At 40.9% G+C, this 18,619-nt stretch overlaps 1 protein-coding gene across 1 annotated transcript; it reads right to left on the bottom strand.

Annotated features, from left to right (window-relative positions):
* Positions 1-8,569: 8,569 nt before the first annotated feature.
* LOC127352977 (copine-2-like) lies at positions 8,570-12,784 on the bottom strand. The gene is made up of 7 exons (XM_051381894.1): positions 12,562-12,784; positions 11,877-11,951; positions 11,098-11,181; positions 10,757-10,846; positions 10,245-10,343; positions 9,086-9,240; positions 8,570-8,849 (listed from the first exon to the last, which is right to left on the bottom strand). The coding sequence occupies exons 1-6, from the start codon at positions 12,637-12,639 to the stop codon at positions 9,121-9,123; spliced, it is 546 nt and encodes a 181-aa protein (XP_051237854.1). The 5' UTR covers positions 12,640-12,784; the 3' UTR covers positions 8,570-8,849; positions 9,086-9,120.
* Between the last annotated feature and the right edge of the window lie 5,835 nt (positions 12,785-18,619).

The following is an 18,619-nucleotide window of genomic DNA, read 5'->3' as shown; positions in this document are numbered from 1 at the left end:
ATAACTACTGCCTCTGACGCTTTTTTTATAACCTCTCTGATGCAATTACATTTTTTCGAGAGGCAGAATAGCTTGCATCAGGACGTTATCTATGGTGGTGCCTAGAAAGTCTAATGCCTTACATGGATGTTTTTTGCCATGTACCCCCTACCTGCTTTCTTTAACTTGACGGCATCGTCAATTGTACTATGAAACAAGGAGACAGGTACCTGCATTGTGATCTACATTGACTTTGAATTATAAAAGCTTGACTCTTTTCCTGCTGCCTTGTCCTTTCGAGTATTTTTCCGTGCAACATTTCCCTACAGTCAATCTTGGACGCCATTCAACAGAACAAAGTTGAAATGAAACTAAGGAGTAAAGTACGGCACAAGAGCCTACCTTTTCCTGCGATCCCTGGTTAGTGCACCACTAACGGGATTCAACAAGCATCTGCAGCTTTAAACAAAAAGTCTGCCAGCTGACTTTAACGAAGTAACGCAGTTAATGCCAAGACATTACCTCTGCAGAGCAATGACTGGAACGTCTTTCCTCTTGCAATCTACACCAGCGGACATCGCACAGCAGAGACATTTGGACTTCAGAACCACAACTCTTTTCAGCCTGGCTCAAAGGACCGCCAGCTGATCCACGCACCGCCAACTCTCCTTCCTCTCTCCTTTGGACTGTTGGTAACCTACTGGACATAGACAGTTTTAGGTAACTTAAGAGTTAACGCAAAGCAAGGACTGTTTAATTACTGTTAATGTTACTGTACTGATGTGTTTTATTCAGGTTATGTTGTTGAAATGATTAACGCAGGTTACTGTAGTAACTGTAGTCTTTCAGACAGTGCTAAGGTGATGATAGTTTGATGTTATGCTTCACACAGACACCGTCTTTGCATGCAACTAACTCCCTTTTAACGGCACCATTAGTCTAGGATCAGACACACACATATTCAGCCTAAACCTCAGCACATACACAAGAAGAGGGAACTCCAACCCTCCCGCTCCTCCATGCTTTTTGTCTCTCACCAACAAGCGTTTCATACAATGAAACATCTGGTCAGAGGACAAAGGACACACACCTTTCCTGGCGCGCAACCCCCAATGCGCGCACACACACACAAACAGACACACACCTTTTCCTGTAGCTTATTTCCTTTTAGTTAGATTGTATATAGTCTATTTTCCTCTGTTTGCTTTTATTATATCTCTTTAATAAATGCTTGGGTTCGGGTAGGCAAACTGTGACACGTCATTCACCTTGCGATAGTGCACACAGAACCGAATAGACCCATCCTTTTTAAGCACCAGAACAATAGGGCTACACCAGGCACTGTTGGACTCTTCTATTACTCCCATCTCCAGCATGGCTTTCAGTTCCTTCTGAACTACTTTTCTTGTGTGTTCAGGTAACCAATAGGGCCGTGAACGCACCGTCATGCCTGGGTGAGTCTCAAAGTGGTGCTGTATGAGATTTGTGCGTCCTGACAAGGGAGAGAACACATCACCAAAACGCTGTTGCAACGCAGCAATGCCTGCTCTCACTCACTAATTCATTAGAGTTGATTCAATTTTGCTGTTTTTTTCATTGGTGTTAAATATTAATGTAATTCAACATTTCCTGCACAGATGCTACATTTAAAGCCCTATTGTAGCTCAAAAAGCACACACTTACATTGTACGCTTTTAATGTGAAACATCTGCAGGAAATAAGTTTCATTTACAGTAACTTAGCACTGATAAAACAAAAACAACACTACAGAAATGTACTTCCTTGTATGGGGCAATCTCCAAAAGCAATGGATCCTACAATTCCCATAATGCATTTCACTAGCATCTTTATTAGACCCTCCCTGCCCTCTAAATAGTCTGTCTTTCAAAACACCCCTCAAGTTTCTAATGCAGGCTTTACATTGAAAAGTCTCAATCTTAAACCAATATAACCATCATGACATAATTTCAAACTCTGGATGCTACAGAAGATATTATAGATTTTAGTAGCACGTACCATGAGTAGTAAACTGAACTTCATGTGTAAAACTGGAAGACTGCCCCTTTAATTATTTTAGACTCGGCCATTTTTGAATACCGATTTTCATTTGAGAATCAGTAGATGTATTCAATAGCAGGGCTCCAGACTAACTTTTGCATTGGTTGCACTGGTGCGCCTAACTTTTTTTTTTTTTAGGTGCACCAGCCCAAAATGTAGGTGCACCCAAATTTTTCATTGCTTCGCCTTTAACGCCATAAGGTCATCTTTTATCGCTCTCCATAACTTTTATATAATGTGAATGATTTTTAAACAAGAATAAAGTGTAGAGAAATGCTTGTCTTTATTTGAAGCACAATTATATATAAAAAGAAAAATAAAGTGTTTAAAGTGCTTCACTGAGCTGAAATTGAACATTTCAAACTAAAACACTAAGCAAAATAAAACATTTCCAAATAAAAGAGGACCTGATTACTACTACCTGCCGCTGAAATGCAGCTGGGAGAGGGGCCACTTTCTCTACACACACTTGTCACGGCATTTCGTGTATTTTTTAGACATGTTATGTTTTTTTAAAGTTTCAATACGAAACGTTGTTGACCCGCTCACGAACGCACTTTTTCCGGCCATATTCTGACCGCACTCCTGACAGTACATGCAGTGCATTGCGTTACGTCCTTTGTTGTACCTCAGCCAGGGAAATTGTTTCAGCCAGTCCTGCCTGAAGGAATATATTTTGGCCTTTTTAATTTGGGTCTCCGAGCCGGGCTCTATCCCAGACTCGGTTGTCTCCCCCTCTGGTTCCGAGTCTGATGCTGTCGCCGAAGGACCGGGGCTCGGCAATTTTTAAACACACGCGACTTAGCGCGGTGAACAGGACCACAGCCAATCAGAGGCAAAGACCCGCCCGAGCTCTGTCTCTTATTGGTTTAGAACACGATATGATCTTACCATGAGTGTTTGAGTTCGGTCACAGAGAGATGATGCGCTTGCGAAATAAATGTATGTTTTCACCCGGGCAGCGTCAGGTGCACCAGTGCGACCTAGAAAATTATTAGTCGCACTCTTAAAAATTTTGGTCGCATGTGCGACCAAATTGGTCGCACTCTGGAACCCTGCAATAGTCATAATCACTGATTTTATAATAAATATGTTGTGAGGAAATAACCAAATCAGAAAATACTTCATTTGAATAAAGGTCCCCCGAAACTCTGAAAGACATAAAACATTACATTAGTGTAATTTTAACATTGTAGCACAATCATATAGTCTCAGGCTTTGGCAATAAACCAAAAAAAAAAAACCCTGAAAAAACAGCTATGTGTCTTCACTGATATTGTCTGTATCAACATCTTGAGCTGTGAAGATGCTTGTCTGTGCTCTCATTCATGAAAAGTTTGTTTTCTCCATGAATCCACAGGGACACGAGCACTACGCTCTACACAGCTCTGAATGATATCAAACATAAGATATGAATAATAGCACAATTCAGTTGAAATGAGTCTTTCACAAACAGCCCATCAGCAGTAGCAGGCTGTCTCTTTGTGTTGGAGTGTGTAACAGAGAAACGCTGCTCTCGCCTCCAGCTCCCACAGCCCCGAGGAGAGACTTTCCCTTTCTGGATGATTAGGATTAGAGCCATTCTAAGTCTGATTGAACACCGCAGAACAGCTCTTTCTGCATGCGTGTGTGTGCGGGTGTGTATTTGTGCACCACAGCTTTCGCTCTATGTGTGCATATGTAAAATCTGTGTGGCAGTGTGTACGTGAGGAGAAGATGTCATCGGTGATTGAGCGCCTGCGTGAGATTATATGTGCTTGCCTAAATCAGTCAATGTGCGTAAGCAGGGAAGGTGCATGTTTTGAATATATTGCATGTGTGTGTCTGCACACCTACAGTATAAAGCCTTGTTCAGAGTGCAGAAGTATGTTTGATAAAATGTCTGTTTGACAAAGATACTGTGTTTGGATTTGTGTTTGTGTGTGTCCCAAAGCCATGCTTTGGCAGTTTGTATGTAAATCGTGTGTGACCGAGGATATTATATGTTTGTGCTCACGTGTGTGTATGTAAATGGGTTTGTAAGCATGAGACAAGAAGTATATGTGTGTTAAGACAGCATTATGTATGTGTGTGTGTGTGTGTGTTTGTGTGTGTGCGCATCAGTGACAGATGCAGGTCTGTGACAAAAGGCAAAAGATTAGGATGGAGCAGCGAGGATTTAGGAGTTCCCATTTCGCCTTAAATTTGCTCATCTCACCACTACTAGAACAGGCAAATGTTCACACTGCACTGAGAGTCTGCTCATTACAAACAAGCAAGAATCCGAGAGAGGAAATCAGTCAATAACCTCTAAGAACTGTGATATTTCTATTTTAACACGGTACGTCCTGATTTACACTCAGCAGTGAAATATTTCCACGGCTAAGAGCTGCCCAACACTGTCCAACCTTTTACTGAAACACTCGACTGCTGGCTGATGACGTGAGTGTTTTTCATTCACCTCAGTCATCTACAACAGAGACGCTGGATGTAGAGAGTCCTAATGCCCGTAAACTTCAAAGCACATCACTGCTGGACAAGTAAAAACTCCCCATTCTGATTTTACCTGGTCATCAAGAACTGACCAGAGCACAGACGAGAGGAATTACATTCTACTACATCAGCTATTCAGCAATGACATGGGACCTACAATACAGCATGTAGAGGGCAAGGCTTTTTGATTTTATGCCCCGTACAGACACATCTTCAGTTGACATGTGGCTGCAAATGACCATCGCTAAACCCCGCCCCACTCGGTTCCGGCTGCAATGCCAGTCAAGCTTTCCACTCTAGCATGTTACATATGCAATTAACAGTTTACTGCTCTAAATTCAAATAATGTTTGAGACATTCGGTCAGTTAATTAAGAGGTAGACAGAAACAGTATGCTGGCCTCGTGGTTGAAGCAGTTTTTCCAGCTAGCAAAACAACCAATGCCCAAAAAGACTCTTTGGCTGAGGGGGGTTGCACTGTCAGTGAAAGGGTATGGCCTTGATAGCTTCAGTGTGTAACCCGCAGCACTGGCCACGTGATTCTCTACACAACCAAAAGTGAAACTCTACGCTAAAATCATATTTTCACTTTGTGTCACTAGGTGTATTTAATCCTGCAGGACATGGAGTAAATGAATTTAGGACATACAGGGGCCATGACAAGAAGCTTCTTATTTCTAGAGGGTGAGGGACCATTTTGACAGCTGAAATAACATCTGTCAGGAGCAGATTTCATTCAGCATAAGCCGTTGGTAGTAGGTACCTTTTTGTGGGGGAGGACACGCAGCAAAAGGCCCGTAGGTCGGAGTCGAACCCACGGCATGGGGCACCAGCTCGACCAGGTGAGCTATCAGTGCGCCCCATAGGTGACTTTTTAATGTTTCTATGTGACTCACTTTAAAACAAGAAACATGGAACATGGTCTTAATAGCTGAGGCCAAAGCTACAGGTCCCAGAAAAAGTTTGGTCACTAATTTGAGTGACCAAAAATAAAAGAATAAATATTTAACTGTGAATGTTTGGTCAATGCAGAGAGGATCAAATCTCTTCACTGACAAAAAACTACATTCATACATACAGACAAACCATTAATGCTCTTTTTAACGCTCTTGTACATATTTTTCTTCCTCACTTATTCATCATGGTGCGAACATTGTCATCAACAGCACAAAGCGTCACTATGGCAACAGCACTTTGCTCTTTGCTTTAAAGCCTAATTTCCATCAATAAGGTGAAAATAACAATGAAGCTTGTCATTGTCTGTCTGTGCGTGTGTGCCCTGAATTTAACAGAAGATCTAGCGGCTATCTGCCCCCAGGAGACATTCACAACACAACCTCTTATGCTGGCAGCATTCCTGTACAAGATCACGAGTAAAGTCACCTCTGCACAACAACTCTCTTGTACTTGACCAAGACCTTGAGCCAGAAATATACTCCACACAATCACAAGAGAGGTTCTTTTCCAATGTACAAAATGCTACAAAGGACACTCCTGTGGAGCTATGTTTTCCAGTACAGCAGCGACGTGTCGGGGTTAAAACAGATGGCCAGGGTTCTGGAAGGAAATGTAGCATTCATTTTTTCCACAGACAATGTTATGTCTTTAGCTGAGAATTCCACCATTTGGGAAAAACATTTTTACACCATTACATTCTTAGAGCACAAATGTATTGACTCCTATTAAAATACAAAGATGCGCAAAGGTGTCCAATCTCAGAACACACTTTAAGGGAAATGCCACAAAATCATGCACGTAACAAACTACATTATCTGTAGCTGCTACATCTGGAGCCTGGTTCTAGCTCACAAAGCTGCAAAATTGTTGGAGAGATAGAGAAGCGGGAAAAAAAGGTACACTGTGTGTGTGCATATGTATAGCTGGCACAGAGTGTGTGTGCTCTCATTGTACATGCACTGAAAGTGTCTTTGCATTTTTCTTGGTGTGTGTGTGTGTGTGTGTGTGTGTGTGTGTGTGTGTGTGTGTTACAGTAACAGTGACCCAGTCTGAATGGCCATAAGATGTATCAACAGGGCAGTTACATTTCTTGGACAAAAACGCCCCAGATAATAATAACAACTCAATGTGTGTGACTGTGTGTGTTCGAGTATGACGACTCTGCATATCTCTTCCTCCTTCTGATAAAATCTCTCTCTCTCTTTCTTCACCTGTTCCTCTTTCTTAATTGAACACTCAACTTTCTATGTTGGTTATTGAACCCTGAAACTGGTGTGTGTGGAAATCAGCCACTACAGGGCTCCGGTCAGAGCACACGCAGTCACCAGTTCGTTCATAGTCTTTACTGCCAGAATGAGTATATTATAAACGATGCAGTATGATGGTGCATGACAGATCAGTTTCTGAAATAAACACAGAAACAGAATTGAGTTATTACTGATAACATTAATATATGCGCTTAATTACTATAAATGCATACCTGTATATATATATGTAAGTCATAAACACTAACAGTGAACCACTACATTTCTAAAGTGACAACGAAGCCATGTTACACTTCCACAAGACAGCCAAGCTAGCTTAGCTGGCCAGTTAGCTCAACACACAGCTAATACTGTAACAGACTAGTTGCTGGAACAACTCCTCACTGATATTGCAGGAGTTCATCAAACACACTGAACAGAAATCTGGAGTGAGAACTACGATATATCACCACATTAATCTCACAGTAGCATTAAGTATAACTTACATCGTCAGTGACTTCTGCACCAATAACGGCATAAAAGAAATGCGCGAAAAGAGGGAAAACGACCGCTCTCTACTTTCAAAATAAGAGTTATGGTTTCAAAATAAAAGTCTCTGAACATGAAGAATTCTATTTTCACCATTTCACAACCTCAATTCCTGGTATTCCTCTGTCTTTCCCAATTATTTTTGTGCCTTTCTGTTATAACAGTTTTAAAAAAAAGCATTTTGGTGTTTCACAAAACTACGGACTGCATTGTTGTTCATATCAACAATGTACCTATCCCTGTCTGACTGAAAATAACATTTTATCTCATTAACATGTTACCTGTATACTAAATAGGTTCATTTTGCCTGATTTAACTTAGGTTTATTTTGTTCTTCTGAAAAGGCTTAAAGTCGAAACTGTGAAGTTATGACACAACAACTTTAAGCCTGTTCAGAAGAACAAAATAGACCTAAGTTACCTGTAACTGATGTGATATCACATACGCCTCATTGATATTTTCTAAAATATTATGTTGTTTCAAATTAGCAGAGCAAGACAGGGCTAGGTGCATGTTTGTGCTTAAGGATAGTATAATGATAGTATAACTATCAGGTAAGTGATAAGGTAAGGTAAGTAACATTCATGTTAAGATAAGAGTTGCTCAGTTCTTGGGCAGTGTATCCAGGGTCGAGGAAGGTTCTTCAAAATGTATTTAGCTTTAGGTATACAAATCATGTGTCTGTTTAAAATTGACATGACATACAATGGAATGTCATTACTTAAAATAACACAAGTAACTACGTCTAAAATCCATACTATGAGCTATTCCACAACCCTGACTTTTTTGTACAATGAGTGTCCAAGATATTAGGTATATTTCAAGTTATGTCCGCAAAATGACATTGTAAAACAACCTATAAGATTTTCATGGCAGAACATTAAAATGCCAGATGTACCTAATTCACTGCACACTCAGTGTATGTATATATATTTATTAATCCATATGTTATGTATTTGTTATTAGCAACTCTGAAGTGTCAAGTGTGTAAACTTTGATTATCTTTTCAGGTGGAGCTGTCACTTGAGCAGCCATACATAAGGGAGACACAGTGCAACTGCAAAGTTGGCTTGAGACAGTGCAACCATCTCATCGGGCTGCTCTATACTCTGGCTCACTTTGTCAAGATGGGCTACACGTCTGCCCCCCCAATGACTAGCAAGACGTCATTGCCTGAAGCCTGGCACATTCCATCAAGGGCCCTGGGTGTCAGTCCAAGAATGGTGAGCTCTGTAAGTGTTTTCGAAGCTGAAACCACCAGTGACCAACGCACCCCCGCCAAAGAGGCAACGCTCTTCTGAAGGGGTGATGTCGAATCTGTACTGCCCTGTGTTCCATCATCTGCCTTTGCAGAGAGCCTACACTGAAACCTGAGTGCAATACAGAGCAAGAGTCAGATGTTCAAGCTGCTGGAGGAGAACAGAAAGCAGTCTGCTGCTCTTGTCCCCACCGACTTTGGAGACCTTCCAAAGGGATCTGTGCTTACCTACCACACAGCACAGTCTACCAGGGCTGGTGATGATCCCCCGTTTCCTCTACCATCACAGCCATGCTCATTCAGCACAGTTCTGGATGACACTGAGGCGTGCTTCTATGGTGCAGGCATGAAAACGGGTCAGGGGTGAAAAAGGTGAGAAGGATATAACCCCTCTAGGGGGTCCGGCGGCATGCTTAGATTTAAATAACATACTACTAATTTTGGACTAGGCGGTAAATGTCAACAACCTGGCTCTCTGCCTTAATCTATCTACTAAAACTTGAACTTGCTAGTTCTAGCTAGCCTGGTTAGCGATACAATATCAAAGCACCAGCTATCTGAAAACTTACCTTAAAATTACGACCAGGATCCCTTCTGATATTTTTTATCCACTCTCAACGTAGTCCCTTATCCTCTGGAAAACGGTGAAATGTTTGCCCTCTGTTGGATTTTTTCCTGTGTGACGAAGTGCACTGGGGAACACAGCAGTGCGGCGCCATTGCCGCTAAGAGAAATCGCGACAAGAGAGTTCCCGGAAGTGGTAGGTGTACCCCTCAAATTTAACACTTACTTTAACAAAAACATATCCCTCATAACCTCTGGTAACATTCAGGTAAGCCAGTATTTGTTGCAGTTAAGGGGAAAAAAGAATAAAAGTCTTTAACCACATTAGCAGCCCAGTGAGGCTGTAATTCCCATTACACACATGGAAAGGAAAATGTTGAGTGGATAAACTACCAAAATCAGATTGGTTTATGTTTTGTTTCAAGACATCTCAATTCAACAGTCTACCAGGGTCTGAAATGAAGATTTTACTGTGGCAGGTCACTGAACATTTCTCCAAGCCACTCTTTTTGTCTAGACTTTAAAATTGTAAACACAGTAGAAATATGGAATATATCATGTATCCATAATCCCTATTCTTGAGAATGATTTTATTTATCACTACAAGAAAAAAAGCAGCCATGGTGGCATGTGAGCTGAAAAAAACCTGCTCTTAACCTGTATTTGGCAGGTGCTGAGTCAATCCACTGAGCTGTCAGACTGCCTCATCTTCCACTGGTTACTGTAGGGGCTATATTATGTCTCATTAGACTTAGTATACGGAATAATGTTATCATGCTAACAGCATACTGACCCCACTAAGGGTCTAAGAAGCATGTTAATATATATTGCTTGCATATTAAAGGTCCAGTGTGTAACATTTTGGAGGATTTGCTGGCAGAAATGGGATATAATATTCACAGGTAGGTTTTCATTAGTGTATAATCATCTTAATGCAAATATTAAGCCTGCTATGTGAATGAAAGCAGAGCTAAGGCTAATGGGAACCAGTGAGATACCTGCGTTTTGCACTGGGGTTACACTGTAAGTACAAATGTTCAGCTCTAATCTGTACTTAAACCCTAACTGAATTAAAGATTGTTCAGAACCTAATGTTACATACTGATATGAACACTAAATTGAATTGACGAACACTTTATTAAACTTATGCAGAATGTGTTTTACCTCCACTGAGTTCTGAGCTTCACTCATCTTGGTAACCGTGGTTTGAAACTCTCCTATGAAGTCGTGGCCTCCATCATTATCGTAGTCGTAACACAGGACCTGTTATTTTGTAAAACACATCACATCATGCCATCATGTTTTCTGTGTCATGGTCAGCTTGTGCAGCTTCCTTTCTGAGACTCAAGTGGTTATTTGTCTGGTATTTTTGCTCTCATTACACTTCACCATGCTTGTCACACTTGCACGTATGATCATCCGAAACATTCTCTATTCGAAAATGATAACCTTTATGAGAATTTATAATTGGTTACATTTTTAAGGATTTGCATTTATTACATAGCATTTTATGACTAAACAACAAGATCAAATGACTTTGACACACTTTTAACCAGTGCATTAACATGATACTTTCTGTCCATTTTTCCACTGTCAATCTGCACTGCTCACATTTAATAATGTACAAATTTCATACCACACCAGTTTTGTAATATATGAAACTCTTAAGTACTAACCTTGATGTTTCTGTCCACATCTCGATTGCACAGAGAAATTAGTGGTACAGTGAAGGATTTCCATGCTGGATCTAAAGTGTTCTTAATGACCTGAAGTCACAGACACAGAAATAGGCACATAATCGTTGAATTACACAGCAGCAGGTATATAATGCAGCTGTAGCCACAGTAGAGTTAACTAAACGTGGGGCTGTAATCTGTGCCATCCAGCCTCCAACACTTACTGTTACAGTTACAGTGTATGACCTTCTGTAAGGTCTGGTTTTGCTGACAATGACAGCTCATGGTTGACAATAATGACAGTTAGATGTAGGTGCTTTTAATCCCCACCGATGACTCACCTCTGTCCTGTGCACCAGCATCCATTTGCCGTCTTCTCCCTGTTTGTGAAACTCCAGGTAGGGGTCTGACTTCCCGAAGAAGTCCTGCACAGAATGGAGACAGTTTGTTGTGAAGTCTTTTGAAGGGGCTAGAATCCTGTTTTATCCTAATTTCTCCTCTCCTCAGCCAAACAGCAACACACAATTCTACAAATGTTTATAGTAAATCAAATTGCAAGTCTTTATTTTGTTTAATTAACATTTTTATTAAAAGAGTTCCAGCAATTACTGCGCTTTGTGTGTACCCTGGTAGTTTAACCAGAGGGTGCGCAGCAGGCACACATCAGCATTAGTTCAAATCACAATTCAAGCCGTGCTGTTCCTGACCCACTGTCATTCTTCTCTTCAGCAGCAGCTACTCCATAGGTCCATGATTGAAAATGAACTCTTATAAATAAATACATATATTGCACGATTTTCATTTCCCACTATCTGTGCGCCTGACAGCCCATTAGTTAGCAGACAAAGGTGAAGGATGTGAAAACATCTACAGTAAATGTTGTCTGTGTGGGCTTTGCTTGTGCCTCCTAAAGCAGTATGCACTCTGAGTGTGTGTGCGTGCTTGCATTTGCATCCAGAGTGTGTGTGTGTGTGTGTGTGTGTGTGTGTGTGTGTGTGTGTATCAACATGAAAGACAGGAAGAAAGAGAGGTTGTATACAGAGAGAGAGAGAGAGAGAGAGAGAGAGAGAGAGAGAGAGAGAGAGAGAGAGAACCTTTTAAAGACAGTGCTGATTCTTACCGTAATGGATCCTTTGCCTGCTGGCTTCCCATTGGCTAAGATCAACGGTCTGTGAAGTTTCTTATTGGACACAATCTAGCGGACAATTTAAGAGAGACACACAGGAATCACTTAAGACAAAACACAAAAGAAAGATAGGTTTGAACCCATCATTCTAGTTTAATTTAGTAGTTATCCAGTTCCCACGCTAACTTCTTCTCTTCCACTGTTGACCTTCCATGTTAAACGAGCAACAAGGAAGTGCTTCGACTCTGTTGCGTCTTTTAACTTTCTGACTACACCAGAGGTGGGAATGTGTCATGTTGTGCAGCTTAACATCTGTTGCTTCTGATCACCTTACGCCTACATTTTACCAAATAGCTGAATAATGTAACATACAGCATGAAGGACTGACAGAGCTGGAAGAAAATGTTATTCTACAGCAGTCTGACAAACATTGACTGCTACTTACATAGTGGTGCTAATTAGATCAGTTCTCCCACACAGCTCTGCCATCAGCTAGACATCTTACTGTTACAATAGTCATGACTGGCCAGAATGTGTTGGTATTTGTTGTTTTACAACAATATGATATTATCACAGAACTGATTGTGCTAATTCATCCAGAACACAGTCACATTGGAGACTCAGTACAGAAATTAATACAGAACCAACTTTGGATTTAAGAGGAGAAATCATTCCCTACCACTCCCAGTGTGCAAATGAACTCCCCCAAGAAGTCGTGCTCGTAGAGCTGCGTGGCACACTTGTCTTCATCGAACATGGCTTCTGAACCTCCTCAAAGTGGTAGTCCACCTGAATCTTCACTTCAAGTTGTTCACAGCTGTTTCAGTGCGCCCGAGCTAAATGATCCAATCCAATCCAACTTTATTTGTTAAGCACTTTAAAACAATCAAGTTGACCAAAATGCTGTACAGAAGAATAAATAAGACATCATAAATAAAAGACATAACAGCTCACAAGAGGCGCAAATATAAAATACACGAGAAATGAGAAGAAACAAGGAGAGATTAAGACTCTTAAAACAAAAAATTCATTTAAACACATTTGACTCAAGTGGACTGTGGCTGTGCCTGTAGATCCAGTGGAACAGTGAGGGTTTACTGAAAAGGCAGTGTGCAGTGATCACAGTTTTAACTTTTAACATCAACCTGCACAGGGACTGCACAGACGAGAATTGGGCTTTTAACTAATTCTAGAAAGTCTTATTCTGGTTGTGATCACATTTAAGATATTGTGTTTACATGGAACAGGGTAACCTAGTTATATCATCCATTATTCTAACATTATGTAGGTATGTAGTTTATTTCGATTTAAACATAACAACCTTACATAACAATGTGCACATTATGCAGGTTTCTGATTGCATCAGTGCAGGCTTGTCTCTCAACTCCTCCACATCCAGCTTCTTTCATTTCTGTACCAACTTAATTGAGCATGAGCCCAGTCTAGTCTCTGGCTGCATGGATTGCACTTACCACTTATCACCAGTAATGGAATACAAGAGCCATAACTGTTTATCATAAACTGCAAAATATGAAACAATGGAGCAATGCAATGCAAAAGTTAGTCAGAAACACCATGTGCTACACCAGTGTAGTATCACAAGAGCCATGTCGCTATAAATGTGTGGGCCTTTGGCATCTTTCTTCCAGAACTAATTGCTAACTTTGCCTGTCTACCACTGGTGCTGGGCAGGTAATGTTCACTGGGTTTCAGAGCTTTTTAGCGCAGTCAGGGTTTGGTGAGAGTACACTATTGAGAGACTGACCCAAATGGTAAACCGTAAAATCAAAACAAAGTTTTAAAAGGGGCCAAGAGGCTCAGTAAAGCTGCAGAGTTGTCTCACTTTGATTACAGCACTATGAGTGACACCTCACGTCCATTGGTTTCACGCTTGATTATTATAGATTGTTAACATTTGAACCTCATTCTCAACTACTATTCGCAAGTCAATCCAGCTTTGAGGTTCTCATCTCCCCAAAAAAATAGCTGGGACATCACACAGACAGATCAGAGAGCGTGGGTGTCTGTAAGAGCACTGTGAGAGTCATGTTATTTGCTCTGGGTCCTTGAAACCAGGTTGTTGGATGACTAAAACTCACTGGCCATGCTACTCTCCAGTGTGACTCACACAGAACACACTGCATAGTGTGTTTATCCACCATTAGACTAGGTCACTATATGCCACTTTTGAATTTGAGTGAATATTAAAGGCATTTTTGAATGTCATTGGACTGATACACCGGAGATGGTGGCCATTAAATGTCAACACCCTGACACTGAATTACACCTGTCCTTCTGCTCATTACCAGGCACTTAACATTAGCATGCTGACATTAGCATTAGCTAGCTGAAAGCACCACTGTGCTTAAGTACAGCCTCTGACAGTACAGACTGTGTTATGTAAAGTGTCACTGAGTATCTGAAAATCACTCAACTACAAATAAAATATTTTATAACAAAAATGTATTAATATTGTTTTAGATTATTTATTTACGGAGAGGGGGGATTTTTTTTCATCATCTAAATATCTGCATTAATTTGTACATTTGTCAAACACCTGTTAGGCTTATTTTAATTTACATCAGATTTGTCACCTAGCAGGCTGAAGTGCATTTCTCATATTTGTGCCACTGTGGATTTGAACCTGGCTGACTGGCTCTAGAAATGAATCAGACCCTTGTGGCACCTCATCTTTCTGCCCTCTTTTTTATGTGTCAATGTTTACAATCACAGCATTTCCTCTGAGATACAAATGGTACAATAATAACAATATGAACAGCAGTAAACAATAGCTTACTACAGGGCAATGACATGTCCCCAATTCCTCCCACAGTACAAAAATGAAGCCAAAATATCCCAGAGTTATGAGGACCCGTCCATACATACCCTTGAACATACAACAGTGCCTTGGGAAAACTAATTTTAAGATTACTTTTTAGTTGGCCCATGCGGAGGGGGCAGGGTTTATAACGTACACTGCAGTCAGTCATCAGGATGTTGGCTTTGACTTTTGGGGAGCTGTCTTTTTTTTCTTGTCATATAGTGTTGCATAATCTTCAGTTGGCCGGCTGGTGTGTGTATTGGGGTTGGTTAAAGCCGACTAGAGAGTTGTTTGACTACTCAAGGACCTGATTGGGTTTGGAGTTTGAAACTTTTGAATGTGAGGACTTGCATCAATGTGATTTTTACAGTCTAAATTTTGACTGTGTTTAATTTTGTTAATTTTGTTGCCACCATACACAATGTACGTGCAGCTTACAGCTGAGTGTTTCTGGCATTAAATAGACAGGGACCGAAAAGAGAGAGACACCACAGCCAAACAGCTCAAAGCTAAGAGGTTGAATCAATGAGAGGAACCCAAGTGGTTTCAAAGACATCAGAGAAGTTGCTGTTAAAAGGAATCACTTGGGCAAACCTGAACCTGCAGCACCCAAACAAACACATAATTGCAAAGAAAAGTCAATTATAGCGATTTCAGCAGTAGGTGCTTAAGCTTACACTAATTTATTTTTGGGCCACCAGGGGATATCGTAACACAACATGTATTCTGACCTTTAAAATATTGATGATAATGAATAATTGGTATGGTGGACGTGTTACAAAATAGTGGCTTATTTACACCTCCAGCAGATATGGATTAACATGACCAACTCCTGAGAAAAATATCCGCCTCTTTAGCAGCCAAATGCTCTACAATGTTCAGCAGATAGTCACTAACCTTGTGTGTTTTTCTGTTTGATGTTGGGTAGTGTAGTGTACAGTGGGTTTATCTGAGCTTTTTCACTGAACCGCTGCCTGCTGCTGCTGAAAATGAAGCTTATGAGAGCGGCGAGAGTGAATGAAAAGAGTACAGTTACGGGCCGTAAACTAAAACAATGAGCTGGAAGATGCTAAAATGCTCCACAGAGCTGAGAGAAGCAGTAGAATAGAGTGAAAACAATATGTTGGTTTGTCAAATTGTTAACACAGATTTATTACAGTAGCTTTACTTATCCTGCATTCACTTTTATGTCGATATTTGAATTGATTTGTAGTCTAATAATTTGTAAACCAAACAGTAACACAACAAAAGAGACACACACCATGTTTCTGAAAATAGTTTTGGGAAGGACTTTGTTATTCAGCTAACTTTCCTGAGATGCTCTATTTATTAGAGCAGAAATGTCATTGAAAGAATGGTTCACCATCACAAAAAATGATTCTGCAAATGATGCTACATGATGAAGGCTACATAAGACTGCACTTCACAGTATTACACAGCTAAAGATGGGATTTTAAACACCACAGATTTTGGCATCCCCACTGTACGTGGTAAAAGAATCACGTTGAATGTGAGTTCTCACTTGCAGTGTAACAGGCGTATATCTGTGTCCATAACACGTGTTGAGATTAGTATGAGGATTTGGAGATCGGAGGGAAAAAAAAAAATCAAAGGAATTTAGGAAATAGCCCAAGTAGTCAGCTAACACTCTTCACCTCTTGCTCTGTCTCACTTCTACTTCTGTCACTCATTCACATTTTCACCTCTGTCTTTTTCTTCTCTTTCTCTCACTAATTTCCCCCTCACCCTCTCTTTCCCTGCACCCTTTTCTCATCTCCCTCTCTCACACCTCCTTGCTCTCACACTCTTATCCTCTCTTACCGTCTCTCTCCCTTTCCCCCAATGAACCCAGCTGCTTCTCACACCTCTATCTCACAAGGCAGGCAGACAGACAGACAGACAGCGAGACAGAGAGAGACAGAGAGGGGAAGGCTGGTGACAGAGATGAGAAAGACAATCGGAGGACAGAGAAAACAAAGCTAGCAGGAGGGGATCAGAGAAAGTGAGAAAGCCAGGGTGTGAGAGAAACAGCGAGCTGTGGATAATATCTGAGAAAAGGTTTGGGCCTCATTTCGCCTCCTCCATCGTTCCCTCACTCCAGGAGCACTAAGCTTTTGTTTCCCTTCCCGTTGCCATAGTGACCGTTGGCAATTTCAGATCGGAGCCACATGCCCTGCTGACCGACAGCTAGCTACAACCCGAGGCACTCGCCTACACACACACACACAGACACACACAAACACACATACACCAAAGCCAGTTTGCCCTGTAGACCAGCTGTTCGCTGCGAAAAGCCTTAAAGCAGCTGCCTACACACACCAAAACTTCATCACCATGTTCCTCTTCAGCATCTTCAACTTGTGTTTTAGTCTACACCGTACATCATACATACACTGACATCACATATTTATGTATGCGATTAAAGCCAGGCAAACAAATCTATAGTCAAGTATCAGTTCCCAACAAATCCTGATTTTGATCTTCTCCTATTCCAGTTTATGGGTTGTCGGGGACTGGAGCCTGTCCCAGCACACACTGGGCAAAAGGTGGGATAAACCCCTTGATAGGTTGTTAGTCTATCACAAGGCTAAAACAGCCAAGTATATCCAGCTGCACCCAAACGTAATGTGGTTTATCTCAACATACCAAACTATAGCTAATGTGAGAATCAACCATGAGAAATAAACAAGAGAATAAAGCTCTCCGACCTAACATGCTCGCTAACAGTCAGTTATCTATAGCTTAGCTCAGTCGCTAACGGGACAACAAGTTCTCATAGTTTATTCAAAAGTTGTATTTGTGCCATTGACTCCTGTCTCATAATGGCCTGCAATCCACTGCTTATTTGTGGAACAGTTTTGACTGTGACAGAGGAGGTTCAACAAAAAAAAAGGAAAACAATTTTGGACTCTCTAGCTCTCCGTACCCTGAAAGGTCAACACTGTCAAGATGGCTTGCTGTTGCTGTCAGCGGCCTAATTCACATGTTAAAGTTCACCAAGGTTGAACTGTACACAAAACATTTTCTTCTTGATCTGAGCTTCTGCAAAGCAAAGCCATAATAATAAAAAAGCATTTTTTATTAACTTTTAAACCACAACCGGTAAGGTCTAAAATCAGTATCTTCAAATGTGCCCTCTATTACTGGATTTCCACCTCTAGGAACTCTGTCAGGGTTTTCTGTTTTATCTATGTCATATCTTCTCAACCTGCTTCTCCATCCGAACGTTCCCTCTGCCTAATCAAAGGTTGTAAGTGATGAGATATAGTGGAAGTGCCTGATATTTCAATCACAGCCTGATCAGTACTTGAGAATCCATTAACAATATCTCAGCTGTATTCTTTTACAACATAAACACATAACATGAAAAATGCTGATACAGATCCCTTAGATTACATACTAAGTCTTACAGTTACTCTCTGGTGGATGAACTACAGCATGTAATAGTGACACTGTTTCTAAATGACCTTAAACCTTGTTCAGCATTTCTTGGCCGACATATACACCAATGTGATATATCTGCAATAAGCTAATATCTGGCAATTTATCAGTCTAGCTTTAATTTTAATGTCAGTAATAAGTAGGCCTACTTGAAAAACCCTATTTTACTAACTGGGTAGGCCTAATACTGCTTTAACCAAGTCTAAAGAGCCAGTCCAACAATGGAAGCTCACACATTTTGCAACATCCTACTAGGAACAGCACGTCAGGGCTCATGCCAGATGGTCAAGACATCATGAGTTTGGATCTGGTTCATAACATATACTGTCTGCAAAGTAAGACAACAAACAGAATCCTTTTTCTTCGTCTTTCTCTCGCTGAAAGAGACAGCACGGTGGACGTGACCTTGAAAGCACTTCTAACACTTAACTAAAATCTTCCATCCTCCCCTCAGTCTCTTTATTTATGCCTCCCT

Source organism: Dicentrarchus labrax, unplaced genomic scaffold (genome assembly GCF_905237075.1).
Source record: "Dicentrarchus labrax unplaced genomic scaffold, dlabrax2021, whole genome shotgun sequence".
NCBI lineage: Eukaryota > Metazoa > Chordata > Actinopteri > Moronidae > Dicentrarchus > Dicentrarchus labrax.
Note: the sequence above shows the minus strand (reverse complement) of the source record. Positions and strands in the feature narration are given on the sequence as shown.

Excerpts from the sequence above, each read along its gene's own strand:
- LOC127352977 (XM_051381894.1), bottom strand. The coding sequence starts at position 12,639 with ATGTTCGATGAAGACAAGTGTGCCACGCAGCTCTACGAGCACGACTTC. Across the intron at positions 10,344-10,756 it reads ATGTGGACAGAAACATCAAG|GTCCTGTGTTACGACTACGA; the intron begins GTTAGTACTTAA and ends ACAAAATAACAG. Across the intron at positions 9,241-10,244 it reads AAGCTCAGAACTCAGTGGAG|CGGCAATGGCGCCGCACTGC; the intron begins GTAAAACACATT and ends GATTTCTCTTAG.